The sequence below is a fragment of the Sus scrofa genome, chromosome 2 (genome assembly GCF_000003025.6).
Source record: "Sus scrofa isolate TJ Tabasco breed Duroc chromosome 2, Sscrofa11.1, whole genome shotgun sequence".
Lineage (NCBI taxonomy): Eukaryota > Metazoa > Chordata > Mammalia > Artiodactyla > Suidae > Sus > Sus scrofa.
Genome location: NC_010444.4, coordinates 141,981,696 through 142,007,486, shown reverse-complemented (window position 1 = coordinate 142,007,486; position 25,791 = coordinate 141,981,696). Strand labels below are relative to the sequence as shown.

General features: G+C 51.8%; 1 protein-coding gene across 7 annotated transcripts in view; it reads right to left on the bottom strand.

The window, feature by feature from the left end:
- The window catches only part of CYSTM1 (cysteine rich transmembrane module containing 1), a 65,208-nt gene that overhangs the window by 2,753 nt on the left and 36,664 nt on the right, over positions 1-25,791 (bottom strand). For 5 of the 7 annotated variants that reach the window (XM_013995214.2, XM_005661732.3, XM_013995215.2 and 2 more), the window contains exon 3: positions 15,107-15,436. The exons of 1 other annotated variant lie outside the window; for it this stretch is intronic. In XM_013995214.2, coding sequence (XP_013850668.1) covers positions 15,327-15,436 — 110 coding nt within the window. In that variant the 3' untranslated portion in view covers positions 15,107-15,326. Of the gene's footprint in view, positions 1-2,427; positions 2,501-15,106; positions 15,437-25,791 lie in introns of those variants that run through there. One more of the 7 variants, XM_013995211.2, reaches the window with a different exon arrangement.

Here is a 25,791-nt window from a genome sequence, read left to right as displayed (position 1 = left end):
GGGCTGCCCCCGCACAGCACCCCACTCCAGGGGGGCCTCCCTGCTCCTCACACCTTCTACTCGGCCCAATGGGTGCCTCTGCCCCAGAGCTCCCGTGCTGCCTTGGCTGAGCCGTCAGGATGCAGCCCGAGGCCCAGGCCTCGACACGCTCCCTGGGCACCTGAAGCCAGGGGGCTGTGGACACCACAGCTTTACTGGCAGGAGCTGGGGCAGAGCTGATGCTCACGCAGGTATTCCACACCCAGTCCGCGTGGGCACTCGGAGCAGATGGCCTGTGCTGGCGAGCTGGTCATAAAAAGGGGGCAGGACTGTGGTTATGGAAGATGGTAAACTTGAAGGAAAGCTGGATCGAGTGTACACAGAAACCATACTGTCTCTGCCTCTTACGTGAATCTAGAATTTCTCCACAATTAAAAAAAAAAAAATCTCTTTGAGAGGAAGAAAAAATGTAGAGGGATAAGAAGTGCACTGGGTGGAGGTGGGGGCCAGGCAGGCAGTCAGTGCCCGGGTTGGGATGGGGCCGGTGTATGCAGGGGCTGCTCACACTGAGCTCCCCTAGGGATCAGGTGCCCCCGTGGCCAGCCTGGGCTCGGGCTGGGCCCCAGCTCCTTCTGCCCATGCAGGCCGGGCTTTAGACATTAGCCTCCGTACACAGCATCCAAGAGGCTAACCCTCCCATTAGCTGTCTGCTGTCTTAGGAGCCAAGACCACCCTATTCAGCCAGTGCCAGGAGGCCCTGCCCTTGTCTCAGGCAAGGGACTGATGCCCCTCTCTATTCCCGGATTGCTGTGGCTGAGTTGGGAGATTTCAGCTCCAGGGGTTCCTTTACCAGTTTGTCTCTCCTGCCTCCAGACAGCCCTTTGGCACCAACTTCCAGTGTTCCCAGCCCCAGCCTAGGGGCCAGAGCTGCAGAGGGGCGGGGACTCAAAGCTTCGTCTCATGCATCCAAGTGCAAAAGAGAGAGTGCGGCTGGCCGTGGTGGGGAAACGAAGCACACAGACTAGGTCACAAAGACCCAGCTAAGTCTTGGGTCTTAGGCGCAGTTTTGGGGAGCTGAGCAGCCTCTGGCAGAGACTCGCAGCCACCTTCTCATGTCTGTGCGGGAAGCAGAGGGAGAAGACGCAAGATGCTGGGAGGCGCACCGCTGCCTGTGCCCACCTGTCAGCTCCCCACGCCCTGGCTCTTCTCCAGGGCCACCGGCCACCCCAAGTAGAACTACCATATCATACAACCCAGGCCTGCCATTCAGGTGGGCTGCTCAGAAACCTGCTTTGGGATGTGCAGTGGGCAGGTGGGGCTCTGGGCCACGCAGGAGCAGGGCAGGAACGTGGGCAGGGGCCTTCTCAGCTAAAGGCTTCAGTTCCTCATCATCCTGGAATCTAAAACCTTTACTTGCTCAGCTCAGACATTTTAAATGATTAATCAAGGGCTTTGAAGTGGTCATAGAGCCTGATGAGGCTCGTCTTACTTGTGTAAGCAACTGTGCACAGGCCCGACCCAGGGAGCTAAGAAGGACAAGCAAACAAAAGACAGGGGCCTCCCACAGAGTTCTGCCGCCTGGGGCCTTCTTGCTCCAGGAACTGAGGAAGCTGCTCCCTGGCCTCTTGTGGCCCAGACCAGTGCTGGGCTTCCTGGGCAGCTCCTCCACTGCTAAAACTGTCACGGCCACAGCGCCTCCCCAGAAATGCCCCCCAGTGGAGAGGACAGCTTTGCCAGAGGCAGAAGGCCTGTAGTCTGTGCTTAGCTGCTCTCACCCATCTTCCAAGCCAGCATCTAAACAGAGAGAAGAAGGCCAGCCTTCCAGGAGGCATCAGAGGATGCCCAACAGCCCTCGTCCTGCTCAGACCAAAGGGAAGAAGGGAGGAGAATGTCTCTAAGTCCCAGAACAAGTAAAGTCTCAAGACAGCCCTGGCTGCTTCCTGCCCCTTCCATGCAGGGGTGGAAAGAAGACAGCTCGTTGAGGACACCCCAGCTTTCCTTGATGTGCGTGTGCAATGCACAAGGGGGCTGTACTGGTGGGAAAGGTCCTAAAGGCAGTGCCACTCGGCCACCCACCCTGCAGGCCGCGAGCACCAGGTCAATATGCTGAGGGGGACACTGAGGGGATGCAGGGGGCCAGGAAGAGGAGAGGCAGGCAGCGGGGTGTGGCTCTCACTGGGTCTGGAGGTTAAGAGCAGAAGAGGAGGAGGAGGAGTTTCCTCTCCCCAAAGGTAATTGTGAAGGAGGCCGGCTCGGCCTGGGCTCTGCAGCAGCCGCCACCTTTGCTGGCTAAGCTCGGAAACGTCCCCGGGCCTCTGCCCACCCTGCTTCTGCTGCAGCTTCAGCCATGTCTCCCAAGGCTGTCCCTCTCCCTGCATCCGTGTCCCAAGATCCCCACACTAAAAGGAGTCTGGGAGCCGGCCAGCCGTTTCCCCCACCTACTCCTACCTGCCGCCAACGCTCCATCATTCAGCCACCCTCACTGGCCAGACTCTGAGTGCCGCGTGTTGATGGGACCAGCCTGGAAAAAGTGAGAACTGGCTGGCCTCTGCGTGGTACCTGTTCCCAGATGGCACACAGGGTGGCTGCCTCCATCCTTTGAGGAGGCAGCTGCTAGACATCCCGAGGAGAGGGGCCCCAGCCGCCTCCTCCCTGGGCTCAGTCATGGGCCAGCTTGTACTTGAGCCCTGCCAGCCCAGTCAGTCTAGAACAGTAGGCCTGATGGTAAAATGCCCCCATGAACAGCAAGAGCAGTGTGGTACACTGGGACATTTCATGCCAGCCTGCTCAACAGGATTGCACCGCCACTACCTCCTGCAGTCCTTTTCTTGGCTAGACGTGCTGAGGCCCTGGGGCCAGAGCTGGTGACAGATACTGGGACACGTGAGGACAGCTTAGATGCTAGACCTGCAGATCAGACTGCCTTGAACATCATGTGCCCAGTCGATTTCTGGTGAGAGAAGGATGCTGAGCTCAAAGAAGGGAGGTGGCAGCTGAGGTCATGAGTTAAAGGTATGTCCTGGCCTGTCACCCAGCCCTCCTGCCTCTTGGCTTCGAGCTCTCCATGCATCACAATTAGGCTCACTTCACATCAGACAGAAGCCTGGCTGCGAGTCACGTGAAGCGTGGCTGCGTGTGGAGCAGTGAAAGGCCTCTCCTCTCGCCCTGATCTGCCCAGAGGTCCAGGGTCGGGGTGGGAGTGCAGCCTGTTTCGGAGTGTGTCCCCCAGGAGTCAGGGCCCCGTACCGCAGAAGGCACCTGGTCCAGCAGTCACCTGGGAGATGGAGTGAGTTTCAGGATTCTGCCTGGCAGCTACTCCTCAGTCTCCAGGCAGGCGAGCAGGCGTGTTGGCACAGAACAAGGCCCCTCCTGGGGGTGGGGAGACGGAGCTGGACTGTTCCCCTCAAGAAATCCACATCGGGCTTCCCTTGGGCCCCCCACCTGAGTTGCTGTATTTTCTAAGGACAGTAGCTGTGGACATGGGCTCTGGCCCAGGTTCCAGTCCTGGCCCTGGCACCCATGTCCCAGTCTGCTCACTTGCAAAGTGGTGGGGGGAGTAGTGCTTAAGAGCCTATGTTTTGTGACAAAAACTTAGGAATGCAAAGTGCTTGGCCCAAGGCCTGGCACGAAGTGAAGGAGAGAGGACCTTATCAATAGGAACCACGGCGTGATCAATTCCTACAGGAAAACCACCACCCAAAACCTGTTTCTTTATTCTGGGGCGGGGGCAGCTGTCCATATTCAGATGGGTATCTGTATATGTGGCGCCAGATGGTCAGGACGATACGAGCGGAGGAACGGACTTCCACCTGAAGCTCAGAGAGCAGCTCAGAGCAGCGGGCGAGAGCGCCTCGGCGACAGGCAAGGGGCCGCGTGTGCCTGGGGCTGGGAAGCCTGAACACAAACAACTTGAGCCGCGCGGAGGCGCCTCGGAGAACAGAGGCGAGGCGACGTATTCAGAAGCATCCCTTTTCCCCGGAGGAAGGAAGGAAGGAAACCCTCACGCGTACCCCTGTGAGCACCTGCCCGCCTGCCCGCGCAAGTCTGGGGCTGTCACCCAGACGCCAGGGTCTGCAGGTTGTGACAGGAAACGCGGTATGAAAGACGGGTCACCTTACACGGGCTGTACACGCAGAGAAGACTCAGCTGAAGCATAAGGTGATTCTCCTTCTCCCTGAACAAAAAGCCAATCGTCTCATCGGCTCACAACTCCAAACTTGGAAAAGTCAGTGGAATTGGTGGCCCTGTGCATTCGGTCTCAGGAGAGGGACTGAATTCCGGGACGAGAGAGTATCTTAGAGCAACGGTTCCCTCCAGTCTTGTTTTTCCGTCTGGGAAAAGGGCACCGTTGAGGCGCTGAAAGCATTTCGGGTCCATGGTCACAAAACATTCAGGTGGAAGGACCATCCTCCTCCCACCTGCCAGACGGAGATGCTGCAGGAGGCAAGAAGCCTGCTGAGGAGCCCGCGCGGGGGAATGCGGGGCCGCCGCCGCCGCCTCTCGCGGACTCCGTGCAGAGCTGGAGGCGCCCCGTTTGGGGGCACGTGGCCAGGACAGAACTAGCAGCGCTCAGAACTGTGCGGTAAAAGCCACGCTGTTCCACACGTGCGAGACTGGCACGCGCCCCTCTGATAGAACAGACAAAAGAAGAGCTTTTTTCCCTTCCCTATTCCCAGCAAAAGAAGTGAAGCGCAGGGTCCGGAGCGCAAGACGGAGCTGAGCTGCCGGCCTTCTTCCCTGCCCCCCGCTTCTCTGCACTGAGCGGCGCGCTTCCCGGCCTGCACGACAGCAGGCCGCCGGGCTTGTCCTCCGCTCCTAGCAATCCTGTCCTTCCTTCCGTTGTGTCCTTCCAGAAAAGGAAAGGGAGGGAAGTCCACCCCCCCAGTGACAACCGTGACAACACGGCTGAGTTCTTACCTGAGCTCCCAGCACTATGTGATGCCACCGATCCCTCCCTTTTCTTTATCTCTGCTTTTTAGGGCCATAGCCACGGCATATGGAAGCTCCCAGGCGAGGGCTCTAATCGGAGCTACAGCTGCCGGCGTTCGCCACAGCCCCAGCAGCTCAGGATCCGAGCCGTGTCTGCGGCCTACGCCAGGGCTCACAGCAACGCCCGATTCCTGACCCACTGAGCACGGTCAGGGATCGAACCCGCACCCTCACGTGTACTAGTGGACTCGTTCCTTCTGTGCCCCAACGGGAACGACTCCTCCCTTCCTGATACAAATTAATACAAATTCTCCTCTCAGCTTTTCAGACACCACACTCTCCCGGTTTTCCGTCTTTGACTCCTCTGCAGTTTCATCACCGCCATGTCCACGGCAGTTTTCCTTACAGCTCCGCCCGACCCTGCCACCTCTTCCCTCCAGGTCCGGGCGCATCGTGATCTCTTTCACTCCCACGGTGCCGACGCGTACCAGTACGCCAGTGCCTTCCACGTGTCCACCTCCGACCCGTGTCGTTGAAGCTCCGGGTGTACACACCGCTGCTTCCCTGACATCTCCACTTGCATGTCTCAGAAGCACCTCGACACTGCAGTGTAAACCAGCACGTTCAGAGCCCAGCCTGATTGTCTTCCTCCCAACCAAACGGGCTTCCTTTCCCTTGCTCTCAGCCTCCACAACCACCACCGCCAGGCATCCGGCCCCACTTAGCAGCTCGGGATGCACCCCACTCCCCGACTTTTCTCCCTATCCAATCCATCACCCAGCCCTGGTGATTCTGCTGCCAAATATCTCAAGGCCATCCGTGTCTCTCCATCATCTGCACATGACCTTGTGCCCTCCTCAAACCATTCTCTGCAGGGAAAGCAGAGCAGTCCCCTCAGAAAGGCAGGCTTAATCATGTCATCCCTTTGCTTAAAATCCTTCAGTGGCTTCCCACTGCTCACAGGACCAAAACCAACATCCCTCAGGGGGCGAGGAGCCCTCTGTCTTTTTTCTTTTTCTTTCTTTTTTTGCTTTTTAGGGCCACACCCACGGCATGTGGAAGTTCCCAGGCTAGGGGTCACATCGGAGCTAGAGCTGTTGGCCTATGCCACAGCCACAAGGGATCTAAGCCACATGTGACCCACCCCACAGCTCACAGCAACGCCGGATCCTTAACCCACTGAGTGAGGCCAGGGATTGAACCCGCGTCCTCATGGTTACTGGTCAGATTTGTTTCCGCTGAGCCACGACGGGAACTCCCAGGAGCCCTCTGTCTTGTTCCTGCTTGTTTCTCATGTTTTCAACATTCCACTGCTATCTGCCAAACCAAAGTCCTCTTCTAGTTTCTCAAATGAGCTCTGTTCCCTCCTGCCCTTGGGCCTTTGCCCCTGCTTTTCCTATAGTCGTTTTGCCTATTAACAGCTATTGATCTTTCAGCGCCCTCCCAGACTGTGCAGTTTGCGCTTTTTTAAAATATATTTTCAGAGCAATGCATATCTTCTTTTCCCTCTTTTCACCGGAAAGTAATGTCAGTAATACTTGCGGGTTTATTTAATGTCTGGTTCCCTCCCTTCTGTGGGAGCTGGATGGGACCTGCTCCGCGTGGCCCATTGCCTAACACACTGGAGCCATTCCCCACCTCCTGAATGAGGGTCAGTCCGTGCAGACCCAGGGTGGCTCCCTGGGAGTGCACTTGGGCAGACTGGAGAGCTGCCCCTCCTGCAGTGTAAAGTCTGCCAGAGCAGTGTGGTGATCAAACTGGGTTCAGATCTAATCTGTGACCCCGCCAGAGTGAAGACATTATTTTCACACAAAAGTATTTTTTTAAAAGTCCCCAGACAATAGCATTAAAACGATCATGTACCTGAGAAGATACTCAGATTTAAAAACCAACAAAGGATATGTGAAAGGTACATGAAGACAATGATACCATTTTATGTAAAGACATAAAAGACTTGAGCCAAAGATGGAGAGATACCATGTTCGTGATAGGGAGGTGACACTGTATGTCAGCTGTTCCCCCAGGTGTTTTGTAAATGACATGCCAAACACAGCTTTTCATAGAAACTGACACATCCTAAAACCCAGACTAAAGAGGCCAAGAATATCCAAGAAAATTCCAATGAAGAAAAAGGAGTCTGTGTGAATGCATGCCCTGGGGGCAGGGGAGCCGCTTATCACACCAGGCTAGAGCCCATCCGGAAGCGGGAACTTGGTGTCCGACACATCTCAGTTCAAACCAGTGGGAAAGTGTGACCGGATCAACAGATGGTGTTGGAACCATCGGAATGGAAAAAGAAAACTAGAACCCTGTCCTGCACGTGATCAAAAACAAATTTAGGTGAGCTAAAGACTGAAAAAGTTTTGGAAGGAAATATAGGCTTATCTTTGAAACCTTGGAACAGAAAGTGATTTTTCAAAGATTAAAACCTATAAAGCTTCAGGGACAGTTTGGGAAACATGACATTTAAAAGCTTTCATACCAGAGGCGCGATCCAGGTGGCCGAGGAGTAGGACGTGGAGCTCACCTCTCACGAACACATAAAAAACCAATTCACACGAGCATCTACTGAACACCAGCAGAAGACGTCGAGACTTCAAAAAGAGCAAGAGACCCCCGACATAACCGGGTAGAACAAAAGGGGGAAAAAAGGAAGAAAAGACTCGAGGATGGGACCAGCGCTGCTGAGGGCCCCGTCACAGAGGAAGGGAATCCACATCCCTGGGAGGCCCCCTAACTGACAGGGACATAATTTGGGACGGAGTGGGAGCCTCAAAGCTTTCGAGAAGAGCACAGTGGGCAGGCCAGGAGGGCAAAGCAGACGGAACGCCTCGCAGACGGTCAGTGCCCCTGCCGAGCGCTCCCCAGCCTGCTCCACTCGGGCTGGAGCCGGGCACAGAGACTCAGGCTTCAGGGGTCAGTTCAGGGAGAGAACCAGGGTTGGCTGCGAGGCCACGGCCTCGGCGGGTGCCGGGAAGCAGCGCGCCACAGCCGAGGGCGTACAGGCCAAGGCCTGGGCCCGCCCCAGAAGCAGGGCGCCACTGCAGGGGACCCCGAGAAGGGGTGGGGGCAGACGGCCACAGGAGCTTCTTTCTCTGGGCAGGCTCAGGCTCTCGGGTGGCAGGGCACCCCTTGCATGGGCTGCAGACATGGACTCCAGAGGTAGGCGCAGCCCACTACCACGACGGGTCCTGTGACCGAGCACCACCTGCAGCCCCAGTCACCTCAGGGGTCGCCGCCACGGAAGGCCCTGTAGCCAAGCACCACCCATTGTCCCCACCTCCCTGGGAACGCACACAGCCTGCCATTGCCACCTCCCTGAGGGTCACTGCTACGGCCAAGGGCTCTATAACCACGAGCAGCCTGCTGCCCACACCTCATATAGGTGCCACCCATTGCCCCCACTTCCCTGGAAGCATGTGCAGGCTGTGCACCTGCACTCCCGCTATAAAGGCGGCAACGGCCTGCACGCACTGAGGAGAAAGACGGTAAGCGTCCAAACTAAAAGCAGCCCTCATGCAAAAAAAAAAAGCCCTCACAAGCGCTCCAAGGAAACTCTCACATGTAAGTAGCCCTGCAAGACTACAGTAGGTAATTGTTTTCCCTAAATTCACAGAAGAAAAATATAAGCAAAATGAAGTAGCACAGGAACCATTCCAGTTAAAAGAATGGGAGAATACCCTAGAAGGAGCAAGTCATAGAGACCTCTACAGTCAGTGGACGCTGTGCTCAAACAGGAGGTAATGAAAATACGGACGGAATTAACAGTTATCAACAGTAACGCAGATGACTTCAGAAAGGAATGAGAAGCTATAAGGAAAATTCATTTGCAGAGACTAAAGGCATTGAACAGCAGGATGAATAGTGCAGAGTAACAAATAAATGACTTGGAAGAGAGAATAATGGAAACCACCCAATCAGGAGAGAAAGCCAAATTGAAAAAAAAAAATGAAAGCAATATTAGATCCCTGGATAATACATAGTGTGCCAATCTATGCATAATAGAGCTTCCAGGAGGAGAAGAAAAAGAAAAAGGATTGACAATACATTTGAAGAAATTATGGCTGAAAAATTTCCAAATCTAAGAAGGAAATAGATATCCAGATACAGGAAGCACAGAGGGCCCCCAATAGGTTGAACACAAACAGACCTACACCAAGACATACTCTAACAAAAATGGCAAACGCTAAAGAGGAGAGCGAAAGGCCGCAAAAGAAAAACAAAGTTATTTGTAAGGGAAGCCCTGTAAGGCTGTCAGCTGATTTCTCTTCAGAAATGCTACAGGCCAGAAGAGAGTGGCAAGATACAGTCAAAGTTCCAAAAGTGAAGAATTTGTAATCTAGAATACTCTAACCAACAAGATTATCATTTAAAATAGGAGAGATAAAGAATTTCTCAAACAAAAACTAAAATACAGCAATACGAAACCTATCCTAAATGGAATACTGAAAGATCTCTAAATAGCAAAGATTTAAGATACAGGATAGAGGAAATCACAAGTGGACAGTAATTACTTAAATAAGCCGGTGTACAGATCAGACAACCTGTGTGTGAAATCGATGATAAACACAAGGAGCAGCAAAAGGATGAACATGAAGATGTAAAAAATGACATCAAAGTCATAAAATGGGAAGGAGAAAAAGAAAATCTCTCCTGCTTTAGAATGTGTTTTGAGGCTATATGACTAGCAGATATAGGAAGGGGTTAACATACCTGAAAGACAGGGCAACCACAAATCAAAAACAAATAGAATTACAAAAACCAAAAAAAAGAGGACACAAGTAAATAAAAGGGAGTCATCAAACTGGAAAAAGGAAAAAGCAACAAAGGAGAAAAACAGAAATGACTAGAAAATAAGGTTTATAATGGCAATAAATACATATTTATCAAAAATTATCTTAAATGTCAATGGACTGAATGCTCCAATCAAAAGACACAGAGTGGCAGACTGGATAAAAAAACAATCTACAATATGCTGCCTCTGAGAGAACCACCTTAAGGCAAAGGGCACATATAAATTAAAAGTGAGGGACTGGGAGTTCCCACTGTGGTCAATGGGTTAAGGACCCAACATAGTCTCTGTACAGATATGGGTTCAATCCCTGCCCTCACTCAGTGGGTTAAGGATCCAGTGTTGCCACAAGCTGTGGCGTAGGTCGAAGATGCGGCTCGGATCTGGTGTTGCCATGACATTGGCGTAGGCCCCAGGCGCAACTCAGATTCGGTCCCTAGCCTGGGAACTTCCATGTGCCACAGGTGCAACCATAAAAAGAAAAAAAAAAAAAAGTGAGGTGGCAGATGGAGTTCCCGCTGTGGTACAACGGGGTCAATGGCATCTCTGCAGTACCAGGAGGCAGGTTCGATTCCCAGCCTGGCACAGCAGGTTAAGGATCTAGTGCTGCGGCAGCTGTGGTATAGGTCGCAACTGTGGCTCAGATCTGATCCCTGGCCTGGGAACTCCATGTGCTGCAGGGTGGCCAATAGAAAAAAAAAGTGAGGCGATGGAAAAGATTTCATGCTAATGGAAATGATAACAAAGCAAGAATTGTCGTACTCATACCAGACAAGATCGACTTTAAAACAAAGGCCGGAAAGAGAAAAAAGGATACTATTTAATGATGACAGGATCAACTCAAGGAGAGGATATTACACTAGTCAAGGAGTCCCCAAATACATACAACGAGCACTAACAGACATAAAAGGAGAAAATGGTGAGACTACAGTAACAGTGGGAGTCTAACACATCAGCGGACAGATCTTCTAAACAGGAAATCAGTAAGGCAACGGAGATCCTAAACAACAGAGAATAGTTAGACTTAATTGGTATTTTCAGGACATTACATCCCCCCCAACAAAACCCCACTGAATATACCGAATTTTTTTCAAGTATACATGGAACATTCTCTAGGAATGATCACCTAGAGTACAAAAATTTAAGAGTATAGAAATTATTTTAAGCTTCTTCTCTGATCAAAATGGCATGTAACTAGAAATTAACCAGAGGAAAAGAAATGAGAAAAAAAACCTGACTACATGGAGACTGATTAAACAACATGCGACTAAGAAGCCAGTGGGTCAATGAGGAAATCAAATAGGAAATAAAGAAATACCTTGAGACAAATGACAGTGAAAACACAACCATGTAAAATCTAAGGGATGCTGCAAAAGCAGTTTTTAGAAAGAAGTTCATAGAAATACAGGCCCTCCTCAAAAAACAAGAAAACTCTGAAATGACCTGACCTACCACCTAAAAGAATTAGAAAAAGAACAAAACCTAAAGTCAGGAGAAGGAAATCATCAAGATGAGAAAGGAAATACATAAAACAGATTTAATAGAAACAAAAATCAAAACCAAGACCTGGTTCTTTGAAAGGGTAAACAAAAATTAACAACCCCCTGGCCAGACTCACCAAGAAGAAGAGAACCCAAATAAACAAAATTATAACTGTAACAAAAAATCTCAACTGATACTGCAGAAATAAAAGCCCTAAGAGAATACTATGAACAGTTATTTGCTAACAAATTTGACAACCTGGAAGAAACAGACAACTTTATAGAAACATACGGCCCGCCAAAACTGAATCAAGAAGAAGTAGATAATTTGAATAGACCTATCACTAGAAATGAAATTAAATCTGTAATAATAATAGTTTAAAAAGAACTCCCTACAAACAAAAGTCCAGGAGCAGATGGCTTCACAGGCAAATTCTCCCAGACATACAAAGAAAAACTTAAACCAATCCTTATCATACACCATGACCATGTGGGATTCATCTCAAGCTCATGAGGATGATTCAAAACACACAAATCAGGGAGTTTCCCATCGCGGCTCCGTGGTTAACGAATCCGACTAGGAACCATGAGGTTGCGGGTTCGATCCCTGGCCTTGCTCAGTGGGTTAAGGATCTGGCACTGCCGTGAACTGTGGTGTAGCTCACAGATGCAGCTCGGATACCGTGTTGCTGTGGCTCTGGCATAGGCTGGCAGCTACAGCTCCAATTGGACCCCTAGCCTGGGGACCTCCATGTGCCGCAGGAGCAGCCCTAAAAAAGGCAAGAAGACAACAACATCAACAACAAAACCCACACAAATCAACCGAAGTAATACACCACATTTATAAAAGTCAAAAACTACATGATCATCTCAATAGATGTAGAAAAAGCATTTGACAAAAGTTAATATCCCTTCAGGATAAAAACTTACCAAACTGGGTGTAGATGAAACTTATCTCAACATAATGAAAGCCACTTATGACAGATCCACAGCCAATATAATACTCAATGGAAAAAAGCTGAATGCCTTCCCATTAAAATCTGGAACAAGACAAAGATGCTCATTCTCACCACTTTTGTTCAACATAGTATATTGTAAGTCCCAGCCATAGCAATCAGGAAAAAAAAAAAAGGGGAAGGAAAGAAAAAGTATCCAAATTGAAAGAGAAGAGATAAAATTGTCACTCTAGGCAGATGACATGATACTATATATAGGAAACCCTAAGGACTCCACATAAAACCTATGAGAACTGATAAATGAATTCAGCAAGGTAGCAGGATACAAGATTAACATTCACAAATCAGTTGCATTTCTGTATGAAATATTAGGAATATTAACAATGAAATACTAGAAAGGAATATGAAAAAAGACATTTTAAAATCACACTGCAAAAAATAAAATACCTAGGAATAAATCTGACCAAGGAGGTGAAAGACTTATATGCTGAAAACTATAAAACATTAAATCATGTAAGTTAAAGAGGAGTCAAAGAAATGGAAAGATATCCCATGCTCCTGTTGGAAGAAATAATATTGTTAAAATGGCCATACTGGAGTTCCTGTTGTGGCGCAGTGGTTAACGAATCCGACTAGGAACCATGAGGTTGCGGGTTCGGTCCCTGCCCCTTGCTCAGTGAGTTAACCATCCGGTGTTGCCGTGAGCTGTGGTGTAGGTCACAGACGTTGCTCGGATCCCGCGTTGCTGTGGCTCTGGCGTAGGCCGGTGGCTACAGCTCCGATTAGACTCCTAGCCTGGGAACCTCCATATGCCGCGGGAGCGGCCCAAGAAATAACTAAAGACAAAAAAAAAAAAAAAAAAAAAAAAGGCCATACTATTCAAAGCAATCTAGAGATTTAATGTGATCCCTATCTAATTACCCATGACATTTTTCACAGAACTAGAACAAATAATCCAAAAATTTATATGGAGCCATTTGCCAAAGCAATCCTAAGGGGGTGGGGGGGGACCCAAGCTGGAGGCATAACTCTCACAGACTTCAGATGATCTTACAAAGCTTCACTCATCAAGACGGTGTGGTACTGTTACAAAACATACATGTGGATCCTGAATAGAGAGCCCAGACACCTGCAGTCAATTAATCTTTGACAAAGGAGGCAAGAATATAACATGGGAAGAAGACAGTCTCTTCAGGAAGGGGGACTGGGAAAACTGGACAGCTACATGTAACGCAGTGAAACCAGAACACATCCTCACACCAGGCACAAAAATAGACTCAAAATGGCTTGAATACTTAAACATAAGACACCATCAAACTCCGAGAAGAGAAGACAGGGAAGACATTCTCTGACATCGGCCATACAAATCTTTTCTTATGTGGCTCTCCAAAAGCAACGGAAATAAAAACAAAAGCAAATAGAACTTAAACTTACAAGCTTTTGCACAAGAAAGAAAACAATAATAATAATAATAATAATAAACCCAAAAGACTACCTATGGAATGGGAGATAGTTGCAGATGATGCAACCAACAAGGGCTTAACCTCCAAAACATACAAACAACTCATGCAACTCAACAACAAAAAACAACCCAATCGAAAAATGGGCAGAATACATGAGACATCAACATCAAATGCTTTCACTGACATGTGGAATCTGCAAAAAGGACAGACTGAACTTTGCAGACCAGATGCTGACTCACAGACATTGAAAAACTTATGGTCTCCGGAGGAGACAGTTTGGGGGGTGGGGGGATGTGCTTGGGCTGTGGGATGGAAATCCTGTGAAATTAGGTTGTTATGATCATTATACAACTACAGATGTGATAAATTTATTCGAGTAAAAAAAAAATCTGAAAAAAAAGAAAAATGGGCAGAAGACCTAAACAGACATTTCTTGGAAGAAAACATACAGATGTCCAGTAGGCACATGAAAAAATGCTCAACCTCACTAATTATTAGAGAAATGCCAATCAAAACTACAATTCGGTGCCACCTCACACTGGTCAGAATGGCCATCATTAGTAAGTCTACAAATAACAAATGGAGAGGGTGAGGAAAAAAGGGAACCCTCCTACAGTGCTGGTGGGAATGCAAATTGGAACAACCACTATGGAAAACAGTATGGAGGTTCCTCAGAAAACTAAATATAGAACTACCATACGATCCCACTCCTGGACATGTATCTGGACAAAGCTTTCATTCAAAAAGATACATGCACCCCTATGTTCATTGCAGCACTATTCGCAATAGCCAAGACATGGATACAACCCAAATATCCATTGACAGATGAATGGATTAAGAAGGTGTGGTACATATATACAATGGAATACTACTCAGCCATAAAAAAGAATGAAATAATGCCTTTTACAGCAACATGGATGCAGCTAGAGATTATCACTTTAAGTGAAGTAAGAGGAAAAATACTGCATGATATCATCTATATGTCGAATCTAAAATATGGCACAAATAAATCTATCTACAAAACAGAACAGACTCACAGACAGAGAGAACAGACTTGCGGCTGCCAAGGGAGAGGGGGAAGGGAGTGGGATGGACCAGGAGTTTGGGGTTAGTAGATGCAAACTATTACATTTAGAAGTTAAGCAATGAGGTCCTGCCGTATAACACAGGGAACTCTATCCAATCTCCTTGAATAGAACATGATGGGAGAGAATATAACAAAAGGAATATATGTGTATGTATGTATGTATGACTGCATCACTGTGTACAGCAGAAATTGGCACAACATTGTAAATCAACTATACTTTAAAGAGTTCAAAAATAAAAACTTTCCTACTAGGGAATAATACACTATAAAAAGGTTAAGAGACAGGAAGAAGAAAGCCACAAGACTATAAAAGTGACAAATATTAGTATGTGGAATAGTTAAGATCTACAAATCAGTAAGACAAACCAACAGAAAAAGTGGGCTAAGAATACAAGTTAACAAGTAATTCACAAGGCTTGTAAAGGCCAATCCAAAACTTATTTATTTTCAAAGTCATTAGAACGCAGGGAAGGTAAATTAAAACAGATACCATTTCACACCTAGCGTACATGCTACCATTGTGAGGTCTGTGGATGAGGTAATTTTCAAAGAGAGAAAAAATGGCAACTGTGCAGCACTAGTTGTTTATTCCAGTAACAGCAGGGAGCGGGCCTGAGGGCGCCCTCGGGTCTCGGCTGCTCAGTCCAAGTTGTCCAGGAGGCAGCAGCAGCAGAGAGCAGCCCAGCAGGCCGCCAGGGCCGCCTGACACCCGGTGTTGTCCGTCGTCCTTTCTCGTTCCACCACGTACACTGGGGGGAGGGCGGGCGGGGAGAAGAGAGAGACCCCGTCAGAGGGCGCTGCGAGCAGCGGCGCCCCCTGCTGCTAAGCCCTCGGCACTACCGGAGCCGACCTGCGTGGTCTCCCTCCCTCTCCAGGCCGTCAGATGCCCCCTGGTTCCTGCTCCATCCCCGCTCTGGCGTCCCGGGCGCTCACGGAAGGGTGCTCCGCATGTGTGAGTGAAGGGACATCTGCTCAGCAGCCGTCAGACCACCGTTTCCTGCCACCACCCCTTCCCCAGGCGGACCCTGAAACCCAAGCCAGCACTTCACAGGACTCGTCCAAAGTGATCCAGTTTGCAGGGAGGCCCACTCTATGGCCTGGCGTGGCAGACACTGGCCGAGAGCTTTACACACCGTCTCATTTAATCCTCACCAGGGCTCTGCCGCTGTCATCACGGGGACCTCAGTGTTTGCAGCACTGTGAACTGGCAGAAACCCTTTGAAAGAGGACGGTGGTAGTGCGGCGGGTGCATAGAACTTTGAGCCCCCAAAAAATCTCTATGGTTTTTTCTACAGAAATAATTGTCCCATTGTTCAAAAATGCATATACTGTGACTGCTGCTCTATCAAAGTAACACCCAACCAGCAGCAACTTTGATGTCTGTCAACTTGCGACTAATTAGCTAAGTTAATGCGTTCCAGGCAGGCCATTAAAAAGAACTAAGGGGTGCTTCTGTGTTGCCAATAAATTAAGCAAGGGATAAAAGCAAGGTAGATAGAGGCGTGTTGTTTTATTTGTACAATTAAAAGGATACTCGTACACACGTATACATACTTGTTTCGGAAAGAATATAAGAAACGGAGGTCGGTGTGGGGGGAGGTGGGGTCTTTTATTCTGCTTTGCATTTTGTGTTTTTCTCAAATGCAAGCTTGTCTGATCTCAAAGCTGCTCCTTCACTATCACTGCCGAGGAGGATCCGTAGGCAGGAGGAGGGCTGTGTCTCAGACCTCTTGTAGCCTCTGCCACAAGTGCTAGCTCCAGAGGCTTTGGGGGCAACTGGCATCAATTGATCTGGGTTCCCTGGTGGCACTGGCCTCAGTCCTGGATGCCTTCCCCAATGTCACTGTTACCTACAGGCCCCCCCGGGCCCACCCAGCTCCCCAAACCTGTGCTCCTAGTTATGTGGCTCCCTTCATATCCTGGCCTGGCCTCTGCGACTTGTTTTACTCATCAGATCTGCCTTCACTGCTGATTCTGTTGCCCCTCAGGCTCTGCTGACTCTTTTGGCCCTGGCCACATGCTGGGGTTCCTACTGGGGCAAACCTGGCGAGCAGCAGCTGTATTAGACCACGGCTCCTTCCTGCAAGGAGCATCAAGACCAGAGATCCTGCACTGGAGCGATTCCTAGGGCTGAGCCGAAGGGGCTATAACCCACCTCCGTGGGCAAGGCGTGCATCGGCAGGGGCTGCCCAGCACAGCCCAGCCTGCACCACGCCTCACCCTTCAATGCCCGCGAAGACAGCCTGCAGGGGGCACTGGCTGTGTTCCAGAAAAGCTATCCCCACCTGCCCAACCCTCCTTCCTTGCTGAAGGCCCCAGCTGCTCTGACACCTCTTCCGGAACCCCAGGCTCCGCAGGAGGTGAGTGGAGGGGGAGGGACGGCGGGCTCCGCAAGTTCAGAAAGAAGCAGGGAGGAGACCGCCACCTGATCCTGCTGCTCCAGGTCCCGAGTCCCAAAGACTCCTCTTCTAACTTAGGGGGAGGCACCACACTTGGAATTCCAGAACAGAGGCTTTAATAAGACCTTTCAAATTGGATTTGAATAAAAGCTCGTCTACTCACGGGCCATGTATCCTTGGGCAGGTGTCAACCTCTCTCAGCCTCAGCTTCCTCTGCTATAAGTTAGGGGTAACAGCTAAATCTATACCCCGGGCTGCTGGGAAAGTCAAGAGATCAGGCGTGTAAAATGCTTACAGCGCAGCGCCTGGCACACTGTCAGGTGTTCAAACAACGCTTCTGGATGTTATTGCTGTTACTCAGATGACTGACCCTCCCAGGGCTGACTTAAGAGTGGACCCAAATCGACAGAGACAAGGGAGGGCTCCCCTCTGCTTTGGGGTGAAGCCTCATAAATAAAGAGGCCAGGAGGAAGGGTCACCGGCTGTTTGGGGAGCAACCTGCAAAGGACGGAGGGCAGTAGAGGAAGGACCCTGCCCTCACCCCGACCTAGCCCCTGGCACTTTTCCTTTGGGCTCTACCAAGCGCATAGCATCAGGGCCCCAGTTCAAAGTCGGGGAGACAAGGTTACACTTTTGGGAAGTATGACTCCCGGCGGGCCCAGGACAGGGGATGGGGACCAGATATCCTGTGCCTGGGACTGGAGAGGGACTTGGTCACCATGGAAACAAAGAGGACGGCAGCACAAGGCCACAGGCCATGGAAACAAAGAGGACAGCAGGGCTGTAGCCAAGGGCCACAGGCAAACCTGCATCTTCACTGCCAGGCCCAGGCCTGGTGACAACCCACCCCACCTGCTGAAGGCCAGGGCACTGACTCCAGCAGGAAACCCCACAGTGGGGTCCCAGGACCTCCCAGACCACCTGCCAGACCTTGGCCTTCCCCTAGGGGGATGCCCCAGCAGAGACCCACCCAGCTCGCAGCCCACCCGTGCAGCCCAGAACAACCTCCTCCTTCTCTGGCTGCCGGGGGGAGGGCAGCACAGCAGGGCCCCCCCCCCATCCAGTCAGCTCCAGGAATAGCTGCCTGATGCAGCGGTGGCCTCTCGCAGGCTTTAGGCCAGAGCTGGAGGCTGGGTTACCGTGGAAAGGGCTCCTCTTCCACACCCCACACAGATCTTTTGGCTCCTCTGAGAGGCATCTGCTCTGGCAAACTCCATCTTCATCCCCCAGCATTAAAAAAATTATTATTATTATTTTTTTTTTGTCTTTTCTAGAGCCGCCCCTGTGGCATATGGAGGTCCCCAGGCTAGGGGTTGAATCGGAGCTGTAGCCGCCCGCCTACACCACAGCCACAGCAACTCAGTATCCGAGCTGCATCTGCAACCTACACTAGGTCACAGCTCTCAGCTACACTGGATCCTTAAGCCACTGAGCAAGGCCAGGGATCGAACCCGCAACCTCACGGTTCCTAGTCGGATTCGTTAACCACTGAGCCACAACAGGATCTCCCTCATCCCCCAGCATTAAAAACCAACCCAAACAAGGCAGCCGCCGGGGGCCTAAACCGGCGGCCACAGTCCTAAGCAGGTACGAGCACCTTCGCTCAGGTCGCCCCGCTCAGGCTCATCTGCTCGCCTTCCTTCCTTCCCGGTTCAGGCTCGAGCTCAGCGTCCTTGGCCTGAGCCCTCCCATCCTCCTCTCCGAGTAAAAAGTGGGTTGAACGTGGTGTCTGTAGTCAGGCCCCAAAGAGACAAAAAAGGGAATGGCAACAAGGTACGACTCGATCCACTCCCTCCTGGCTGCCCCGCAGCCACGGCCCGGGCCGATGGAGCAGGAGAGGGCAGCAGTCAGCACGCAGCGAAGGGCCCCCTCCCCTGGGCCTATCCACCACCCAGAGGCCTTCCCGGACCAGCCCAGCGCATCAGGGATCTTTCAGACTGAACTGCTGCCGCCACATTATCAGTACAATCACCTGAATAACTTAGTCTTGAAATACCCAGCAATCCTCCAGAAGAATGTGGCCCCAGGGAGGCCCTTAGATGAAAAGGGGAGGCTGCGGTGCTCAGGACGGAGCCTGGGCGGTGAGAGCAGGTGACTTGCAACATTTTCTTCTTGCTTGTGGCGTTGGAATAGATAAGAAAATAGGGCTATCTCAGAAATGGCTGGTTTACCCTCAGCGTTTCGAAACGCCTAACTGGACGAAGAGGTCCTGGAGCGCAGGCTCTGGCTCTGGTCTCCACGCGCTCCCAGCGCTCCTTCCTAACCTGTCTGGCAGACACAGAGGCGCCGGGCCAGACCGAGCCCCGTCTGCAGGTGGACAGACCTAGGACAGGACAGGGGGCTCCATCGAAAGCCCACTCTTCCCCAGATGCGCACAGCTCCCCAGCCACCGCGGGCCTCCACGCTGTCCTAAGCCGGTGCGGGGGAGGGGCCGGAACCAGTGCTGGGGCAACTCCAAAGGCCAAGGCAGTGCAGCAAACGACTGTCCTTTCCTGGGGGGAAAATGACCTAATCCTAATAACGCTAAGTGTGGAGTAAGAACTGGATGAAACAAAAGCAGGCCAAGAGCCAGGAGACCTGGGGGCTGACGCCATGCCTGCCCAAAGCTGAGTAGAAGCCAGATGACCTCAGGTGCCTCAGTGGTCAGCGGGCTCTGGGTTTCAGGTCCCTAGATGGAGCCAGGCCTGGGGACAAGGCCCAAAGACCAGCCCGCCTTGGCTGAGGAGGCACATAGTCAGCAAGAGTCTGCGCCCCAGAGCAAGGCGGCTGGAGCAAGGGGCACACCTAGCGTCAGCGCCCATCCCCAACGACAAGGAAGTGGCCAGCTCAGTCAGGGACAGGTATTATGTAAAACTGGACTGTAGCATGTTGTGAAAGCTCATCAAATATCAAACGAAGTCTGACGTTACGAGTGACCAGCGGTGGTTACGCTGGAGTCTAAAATTAGGCCGTGAGTAATAAGCTACCTTTGGCTTGTGAGTCTGGCTGTCAGAGGCGTAGTCATCAGAAAGTGACCTTCAAAGACAGACAGCCTGCTCCTGGGCTTCAAAACTCACCCCCAAAGAACCGAAAGCAGGGTCTCGAACAGGTGTCTGCACACCCGCGTTCACAGCAGTAGATTCAAAACGGCCAAAGGTGGGAGCGACCCAAGTGTCCACAGATGGATGGAAAGATAACAAAACACGGTTTATATCTACAAGGGCGTATTCTTCAGTCTGAAAAAGAAATGTTGACACCTGCTACAACAGGGGTGTAGCTAAAGACACTTTGCTGAGCGAACTAAGCCAGTCACGGAAGGACAAGCACCGTGAGATTCCTGTTCCGTGCGGCACTGGAGCAGCCAAATTCCAAGAGACAGAAACTGGGACGGCGGTTGCCAGGGCCTGGGCAGGGGATTCACTGCTTCCCGGGCGAGGAGTTGTGGTTGGGGATGCCGAAAACAGTTTGGGAGATGATGGTGATGGTTGTACAGTAACGGGACCGGGCTTAATGCCACCCAGCTGCACACTTAAAAATGGTTAAAACAATAAACCCTACAATAAGCCCTTCCTTCTCCGCCTATTCCTAAGGATTCGAGGCATCTCAACACTGTGGGGTAGCAGACGAAGCTGGTGGCTCAGGGACGTTCTGCTCCAGCCGCTGTTTCAGTTCTCCTGGTTTGGTGGTGAGATCCATCCTCCCGTCCCCTGGGGCTGGCCTGGACGCCAGCCGGTTAGTGGCACATTGTGGTCGCATATAAAGGAAGTCCACTCTGGAGTTCCCATTGTAGCTCAGTGGTTAACGAATCCGACTAGGAACCATGAGGTTGCGGGTTCGATCCCAGGCCTTGCTCAGAGGGTTAAGGATCTGGCGTTGCTGTGGCTGTAGCGTAGACCAGCGGCTACAGCTCCAATTCGACCCCTAGCCTGGGAACCTCCATATGCCGCAGGACTGGCCCTAGAAAAGACAAAATGACCAAAAAGAAAAAAACAAAAGAAAGGAAGTCCATTCTGCCTGCCAGCTACCTACCTGCCCTCTGCCCTGAGGACCCCCAGACTCCAGGCAGACCCTACAGAGGAGGTGCTGGAGGAGAAGGGAGCCGCCGATATGGACACTTGGCTCAGGCTCCTCCCACCTCACGGGCTCGCTTGTCATTTTCCCTGAGACAGTGACATAGCCAGGGTGGGGAGTCCCTGCCTCAGGCAGCTCCTAGCCCACCTTGCAAAGAGGAGCCAGCGACCTACTGGGGAAGTGCATGGTGATGTGTCACACTGGGAGGACCAGTCATCAACGAGAATCCAGAATCCCACCGGGGGCCTGTCAATGAGCTACGGGGAGGGCAGGTGGGTCAGTCCCCCCTCTGCCCCGCCTTCCTTTTGCTTCCCTGACAAGAAAGTGTGAAAAAAGGCTGGCTAGTGAGTGACTCCCCCAGAAAGGGGCCCAGGCTGTGCTGCAGCCCTGGATGCTCTTGACCGGAGTTGCCACAGCCTGACCCCCTGTCCCACCCTGCCTGCCCCAAGACGGGGGTGGTACTGATGATGCATTAGGATCTGTTAAGGTCATACCCTGCTGAGCAGCAGCCAAGCCCTCTGAACCAAGGAGTCCCAGAATCAAAGCAAGGAGAGCAAAGGAGATCAGAAGAGAAAGAGACGCCGAGACCACAAACCCCGACACCAGTGGCCCCTGAATAGAAGACAACGACGGCCAGGACCGTGGACGCCAAGCAGAAACCAGGAAAACCATCTTTCCCGTTTTCAGGCCCTGGGTTACGGTTCCTTTGAGGGGAGCTGGCTCTTTGGAACAGGCCCAGAAGGGCAACGATCACCCAGGAGGGAACTGCTGGGTTCCCCCAGTTAGTGTCTGGGCACCGGCGGGCACCGGCAGGCACGGCGGCTCTGCTATCGGCAGCGTCAGTCTGACGCACTCCTGGCCCGGCCGTGCCGATCAAATAAGTCCTGCTGCATTTTCTAATACGGCAAACACCAGCAAACACCACCATATCGTTTCTCCTGAACACAAAGCGTGTTTTTATCTTAGGTATACAGACCACAACTGGCTTCCAATGGCACTAGATTCCGCGCGTTACTGATTAACTGTTCCAGCTGATACATTTATGCAAAATGCCCCGAGGTTTTCTTCCTCCTCCGTCAGGCTTCACTTGCCCTTGTGAAAACAGCTGCATTTTCACCTGAGTGCACCTCAGTTTAGAGCCCCGGTGCCTGGTGAGTTCGAGGTAGGGATGCGACAGGATGACCGTGGTGACAAGGTGATCCGAGGCAGATCCAGCGGTCACCCCTGCAGATTTGGAAAGAACTGTGTGGGGCGCCTGGGCTCCGCCAAGTACCCGCCCACAGCTCCTGCTGTTCAGGAGCACCGCCAACAAGCCGACAGCTACCCCAAGTCAACCACCAAGGGTCCTGAAAGCACCACCTCGCCCGCCGAGATGGGCCATGTGGCAAATGCGAGGCCAGAGACTCCGCAGCAGAGAAAGGGAGACAGCGCCGGGCTGGCCTGTAGGACTGTGACGAGAATTCTGGTGCCTGGGAGGCTGGGCCGGAGTCCAGGAGAAGAACTTCCCTCGGCGGTCACCGCTACCAGTCCTAGCCAGCCTGTCACTAAGCTGGAACCAGCCGCAGGAGCAACCACCTTCCCAGCAAGAGAGAGAGAGGCTGGGCTCCAGTGAAGCCCTGGGGTGGGAAGCTGGTGAGGCCGGCCTCGGAGGCAGAGAGGGTGTAATGTGAGGGGAGCCTCCAACGTGCCAGGGGTGACGGAAGGCATCTGACTGCCACTCCCGCCCCACACTGAGCAGGGTCCAGCTGCTCCAAGTGGAGGGGTTTGGTTTTTGTGTTTTTTGGTTGCACTCGTGGCACGTGGATCTTCCTGGGCCAGAGACCGAACCTGCACCCCAACTGTGGCAACAGTGGGTCCTTAACCCACTGTACCACACGGAAACCTCCGATATAGGGTAAAGAGGTTTCTGTTTCCCTTTGGAAGGAACTGCTTGGGCCCACCTTGTGGATGCCAGGCTGCTGGGCGAGAATCCAGGAAGGTCAGGGGCACACAGCCATCTAGCCACCCAACTCCCGGGCCCTCCACGTCAGCAGGCTGGGCTGGCAGCCACCAAGAATCCTCCCACCAAGCCCTCGCCCTCACCGCCCTTCTCCCGGGTCTCGACAAGGGATGGTCCCTCCTCTTCAGGAATTCCTTCTGGTCTCCAAGATGAACCCAGCGACCCTTAGCTCCTGATCCCACCTGGACCAAAATGCCAAGCATGCCAACGTCACTTACCACGCCCTGCCTCTAGCCTGACACAGGGTGCTTGGTAGGCCTGGGAAGAGGGGCCACGGAATGAATTCAGTGAATGAGTGAGTGAGTGAGTGAAGAAACAAATGAACAATTTGTCTTTCACCTTTTACCCTGGTTGGAAAAGCTGTTTCCAGCCTGCCTTGTAAGCAACCTGCAGATATGGGCTTAGCTGGCTTTTCTCTGAAGCAACAGCAAAGCATTTCTGAGAAAAAATATGAAGACCCTGTCGGTCTTAAGTTCTTTTTTTTTTTTTTTTTAAGGGCCATACTCATGGCATATGGAGGTTCCCAGGTTAGGGGTCCAATTGGAGCTGTAGCCACCGGCCTACACCACAGCCAGAGCAATGCAGGATCCAAGCTGCCTCTGTGACCTAGGCCAGAGCTTGCGGCAACGCCAGATCCTTAACCCCTTGAGCGAGGCCAGGAATCGAACCCGTAACCTGATGATTCCTAGACGTATTTGTTTCCACTGCTCCATGACAAGAACTCCCGAGTCTTAAGTTCTTAGGGAGGGGTGTCACTCCCATTTCTTCCCTTTAGGAGATCTTGGCTCAGCCAGAACTTTCCTGAAATGGTTCAGGGCGGTCCCTGGTATTGGGGTCATCACTCTGTCCCATTTGACTAGGAGGAGGTCCTGGGCAAGAAGGAAGCAAGCAAAGGGAGCCTGGGGTCCCAAGGCTGGCTGGCCAGGGAGAGGGGCCCCGACCCTTTTCCAGGGGGGCCCCCAGGGAGGAGCTTCTCCTCTGATCTAGGGTTTTGTGCCCACGGCCTTACGAAGTTGGTGGTTACCCACGGCTGCCCAAGGAGACCTGAACAGGGCTTTTGTTTGGGGAACACGGGTCCTTCATACACTACTCAGGACACACCTACTCGCAGAAGCAAAAACCCATTTTCTCCCCTTCAGGAACAACTCAAATACAATCTTGCACATGCTAAAATCCTTCAGGCTGGAGTTCCCGTCGTGGTGCAGTGGTTAACGAATCCGCCTACAAACCATGAGGTTGCGGGTTCGATTCCTGGCCTTGCTCAGTGGGTTAAGGATCCGGCGTTGCCGTGAGCTGTGGTGTAGGTTGCAGACACGGCTCGGATCCCGCGTTGCTGTGGCTCTGGCGTAGGCTGGCAGCTACAGCTCCGATTCGACCCCTAGCCTGGGAACCTCCATATGCCGCAGGAGCGGCCCAAGAAATAACAAAAAGACAAAAAAAAAAAAAAAGAAATGAAATTAAAAAAAAAAATCCTTCAGGCTGACAAGGTAGCCAGGCCACCATTTGGATTCATTTCAAAGGTAAACGGAAAAGCTCAGAGGGAGACACTACTGAAAAATAAGCCTAGTGGAAATTTTTTCCCTGAGGAAAATGCAACTGAAAGGCACTGAAATCTTTCCCAGGCTATTCCCAATCCATGGTCTTTAAGCAGGTGGGTCCCTGGGAAAAGGTTCTGCCACCTGGGACGCCAAGGAGAAAGCTCTCCACACCACACACGCCCAGGTACAACCTCTAGAGCCAAAGTGTGTGCATGGGGCTGGGGGGGGGGTACTACCTTCCCCAGCTTCTGAGAGCCTCTCAGGTCCACAAGGCCAAGCAAGGATGGGGAAGTGCATTGCTGGGGAAGGCGCCACCTCCTCCAACCAGGAGCCCAGCCTGGACATGCAACTCAGCACTGATCTGACGAGGAAAAAGCCCCTGAGCCCAGCACTGGGACAAGGAGGGAAGCAGTGCCGGCCCCACAAAAGCCCAAAAGGCTGCAGCCCTGACAACAGCAGCAGCAAGCTTCCCGGCTGCGAGCTGATAAGGCTTTCCAGAAGAGTCGATAGGAAAGTCAGGATTTCCTGGAGGAGGAAGCCACTCCCCCTCAGGGAGCCAAAGCGAGTCTGGACCAGCTACAAATTACTGCCCTGACCCACTGGCTGGGCGGTCCCAGGGGTCTCTCAGCCCCCACCAGACCAGCTCCCTGGGCAGGAGTCGAGTCCTCTCTGTCCCTGTGGCCCCCAAGGCCCAGCCGCTGCAGGTTCACCGGGTTCAGGGGCCAAGCTTGCCACACGCGCCGTTCATTTCAGTACAACGCCTTCCCCTTAACCTCGCTGCGGCTCAGTTTCCCCACCTGAAAACTGGAGACAAATAACTCCACCAACTTCTCAGGCTTGTTATGAGATTATCTGATTAACTCCTTGAAAAAAACAGCACAGTGCCAGGCACAAAGTAAACAGATAAATTATACCTATTATTGTTGATGCTATTCCATAAACTAAAGAAAAGGCTAGAAAGAAAAGCAATCTATATTGTAGAGCTTTACACTGTACTTAGATTTTTAAAAACAACAACAATTTAGACTGAGGGTGGGGGTAGGGACGAAGTCAGCCATGTGAGACTGACAATGCAGTGGAGACGCCAGTGAAAGTGGGTCAGCTCTCCTAAGACTCGC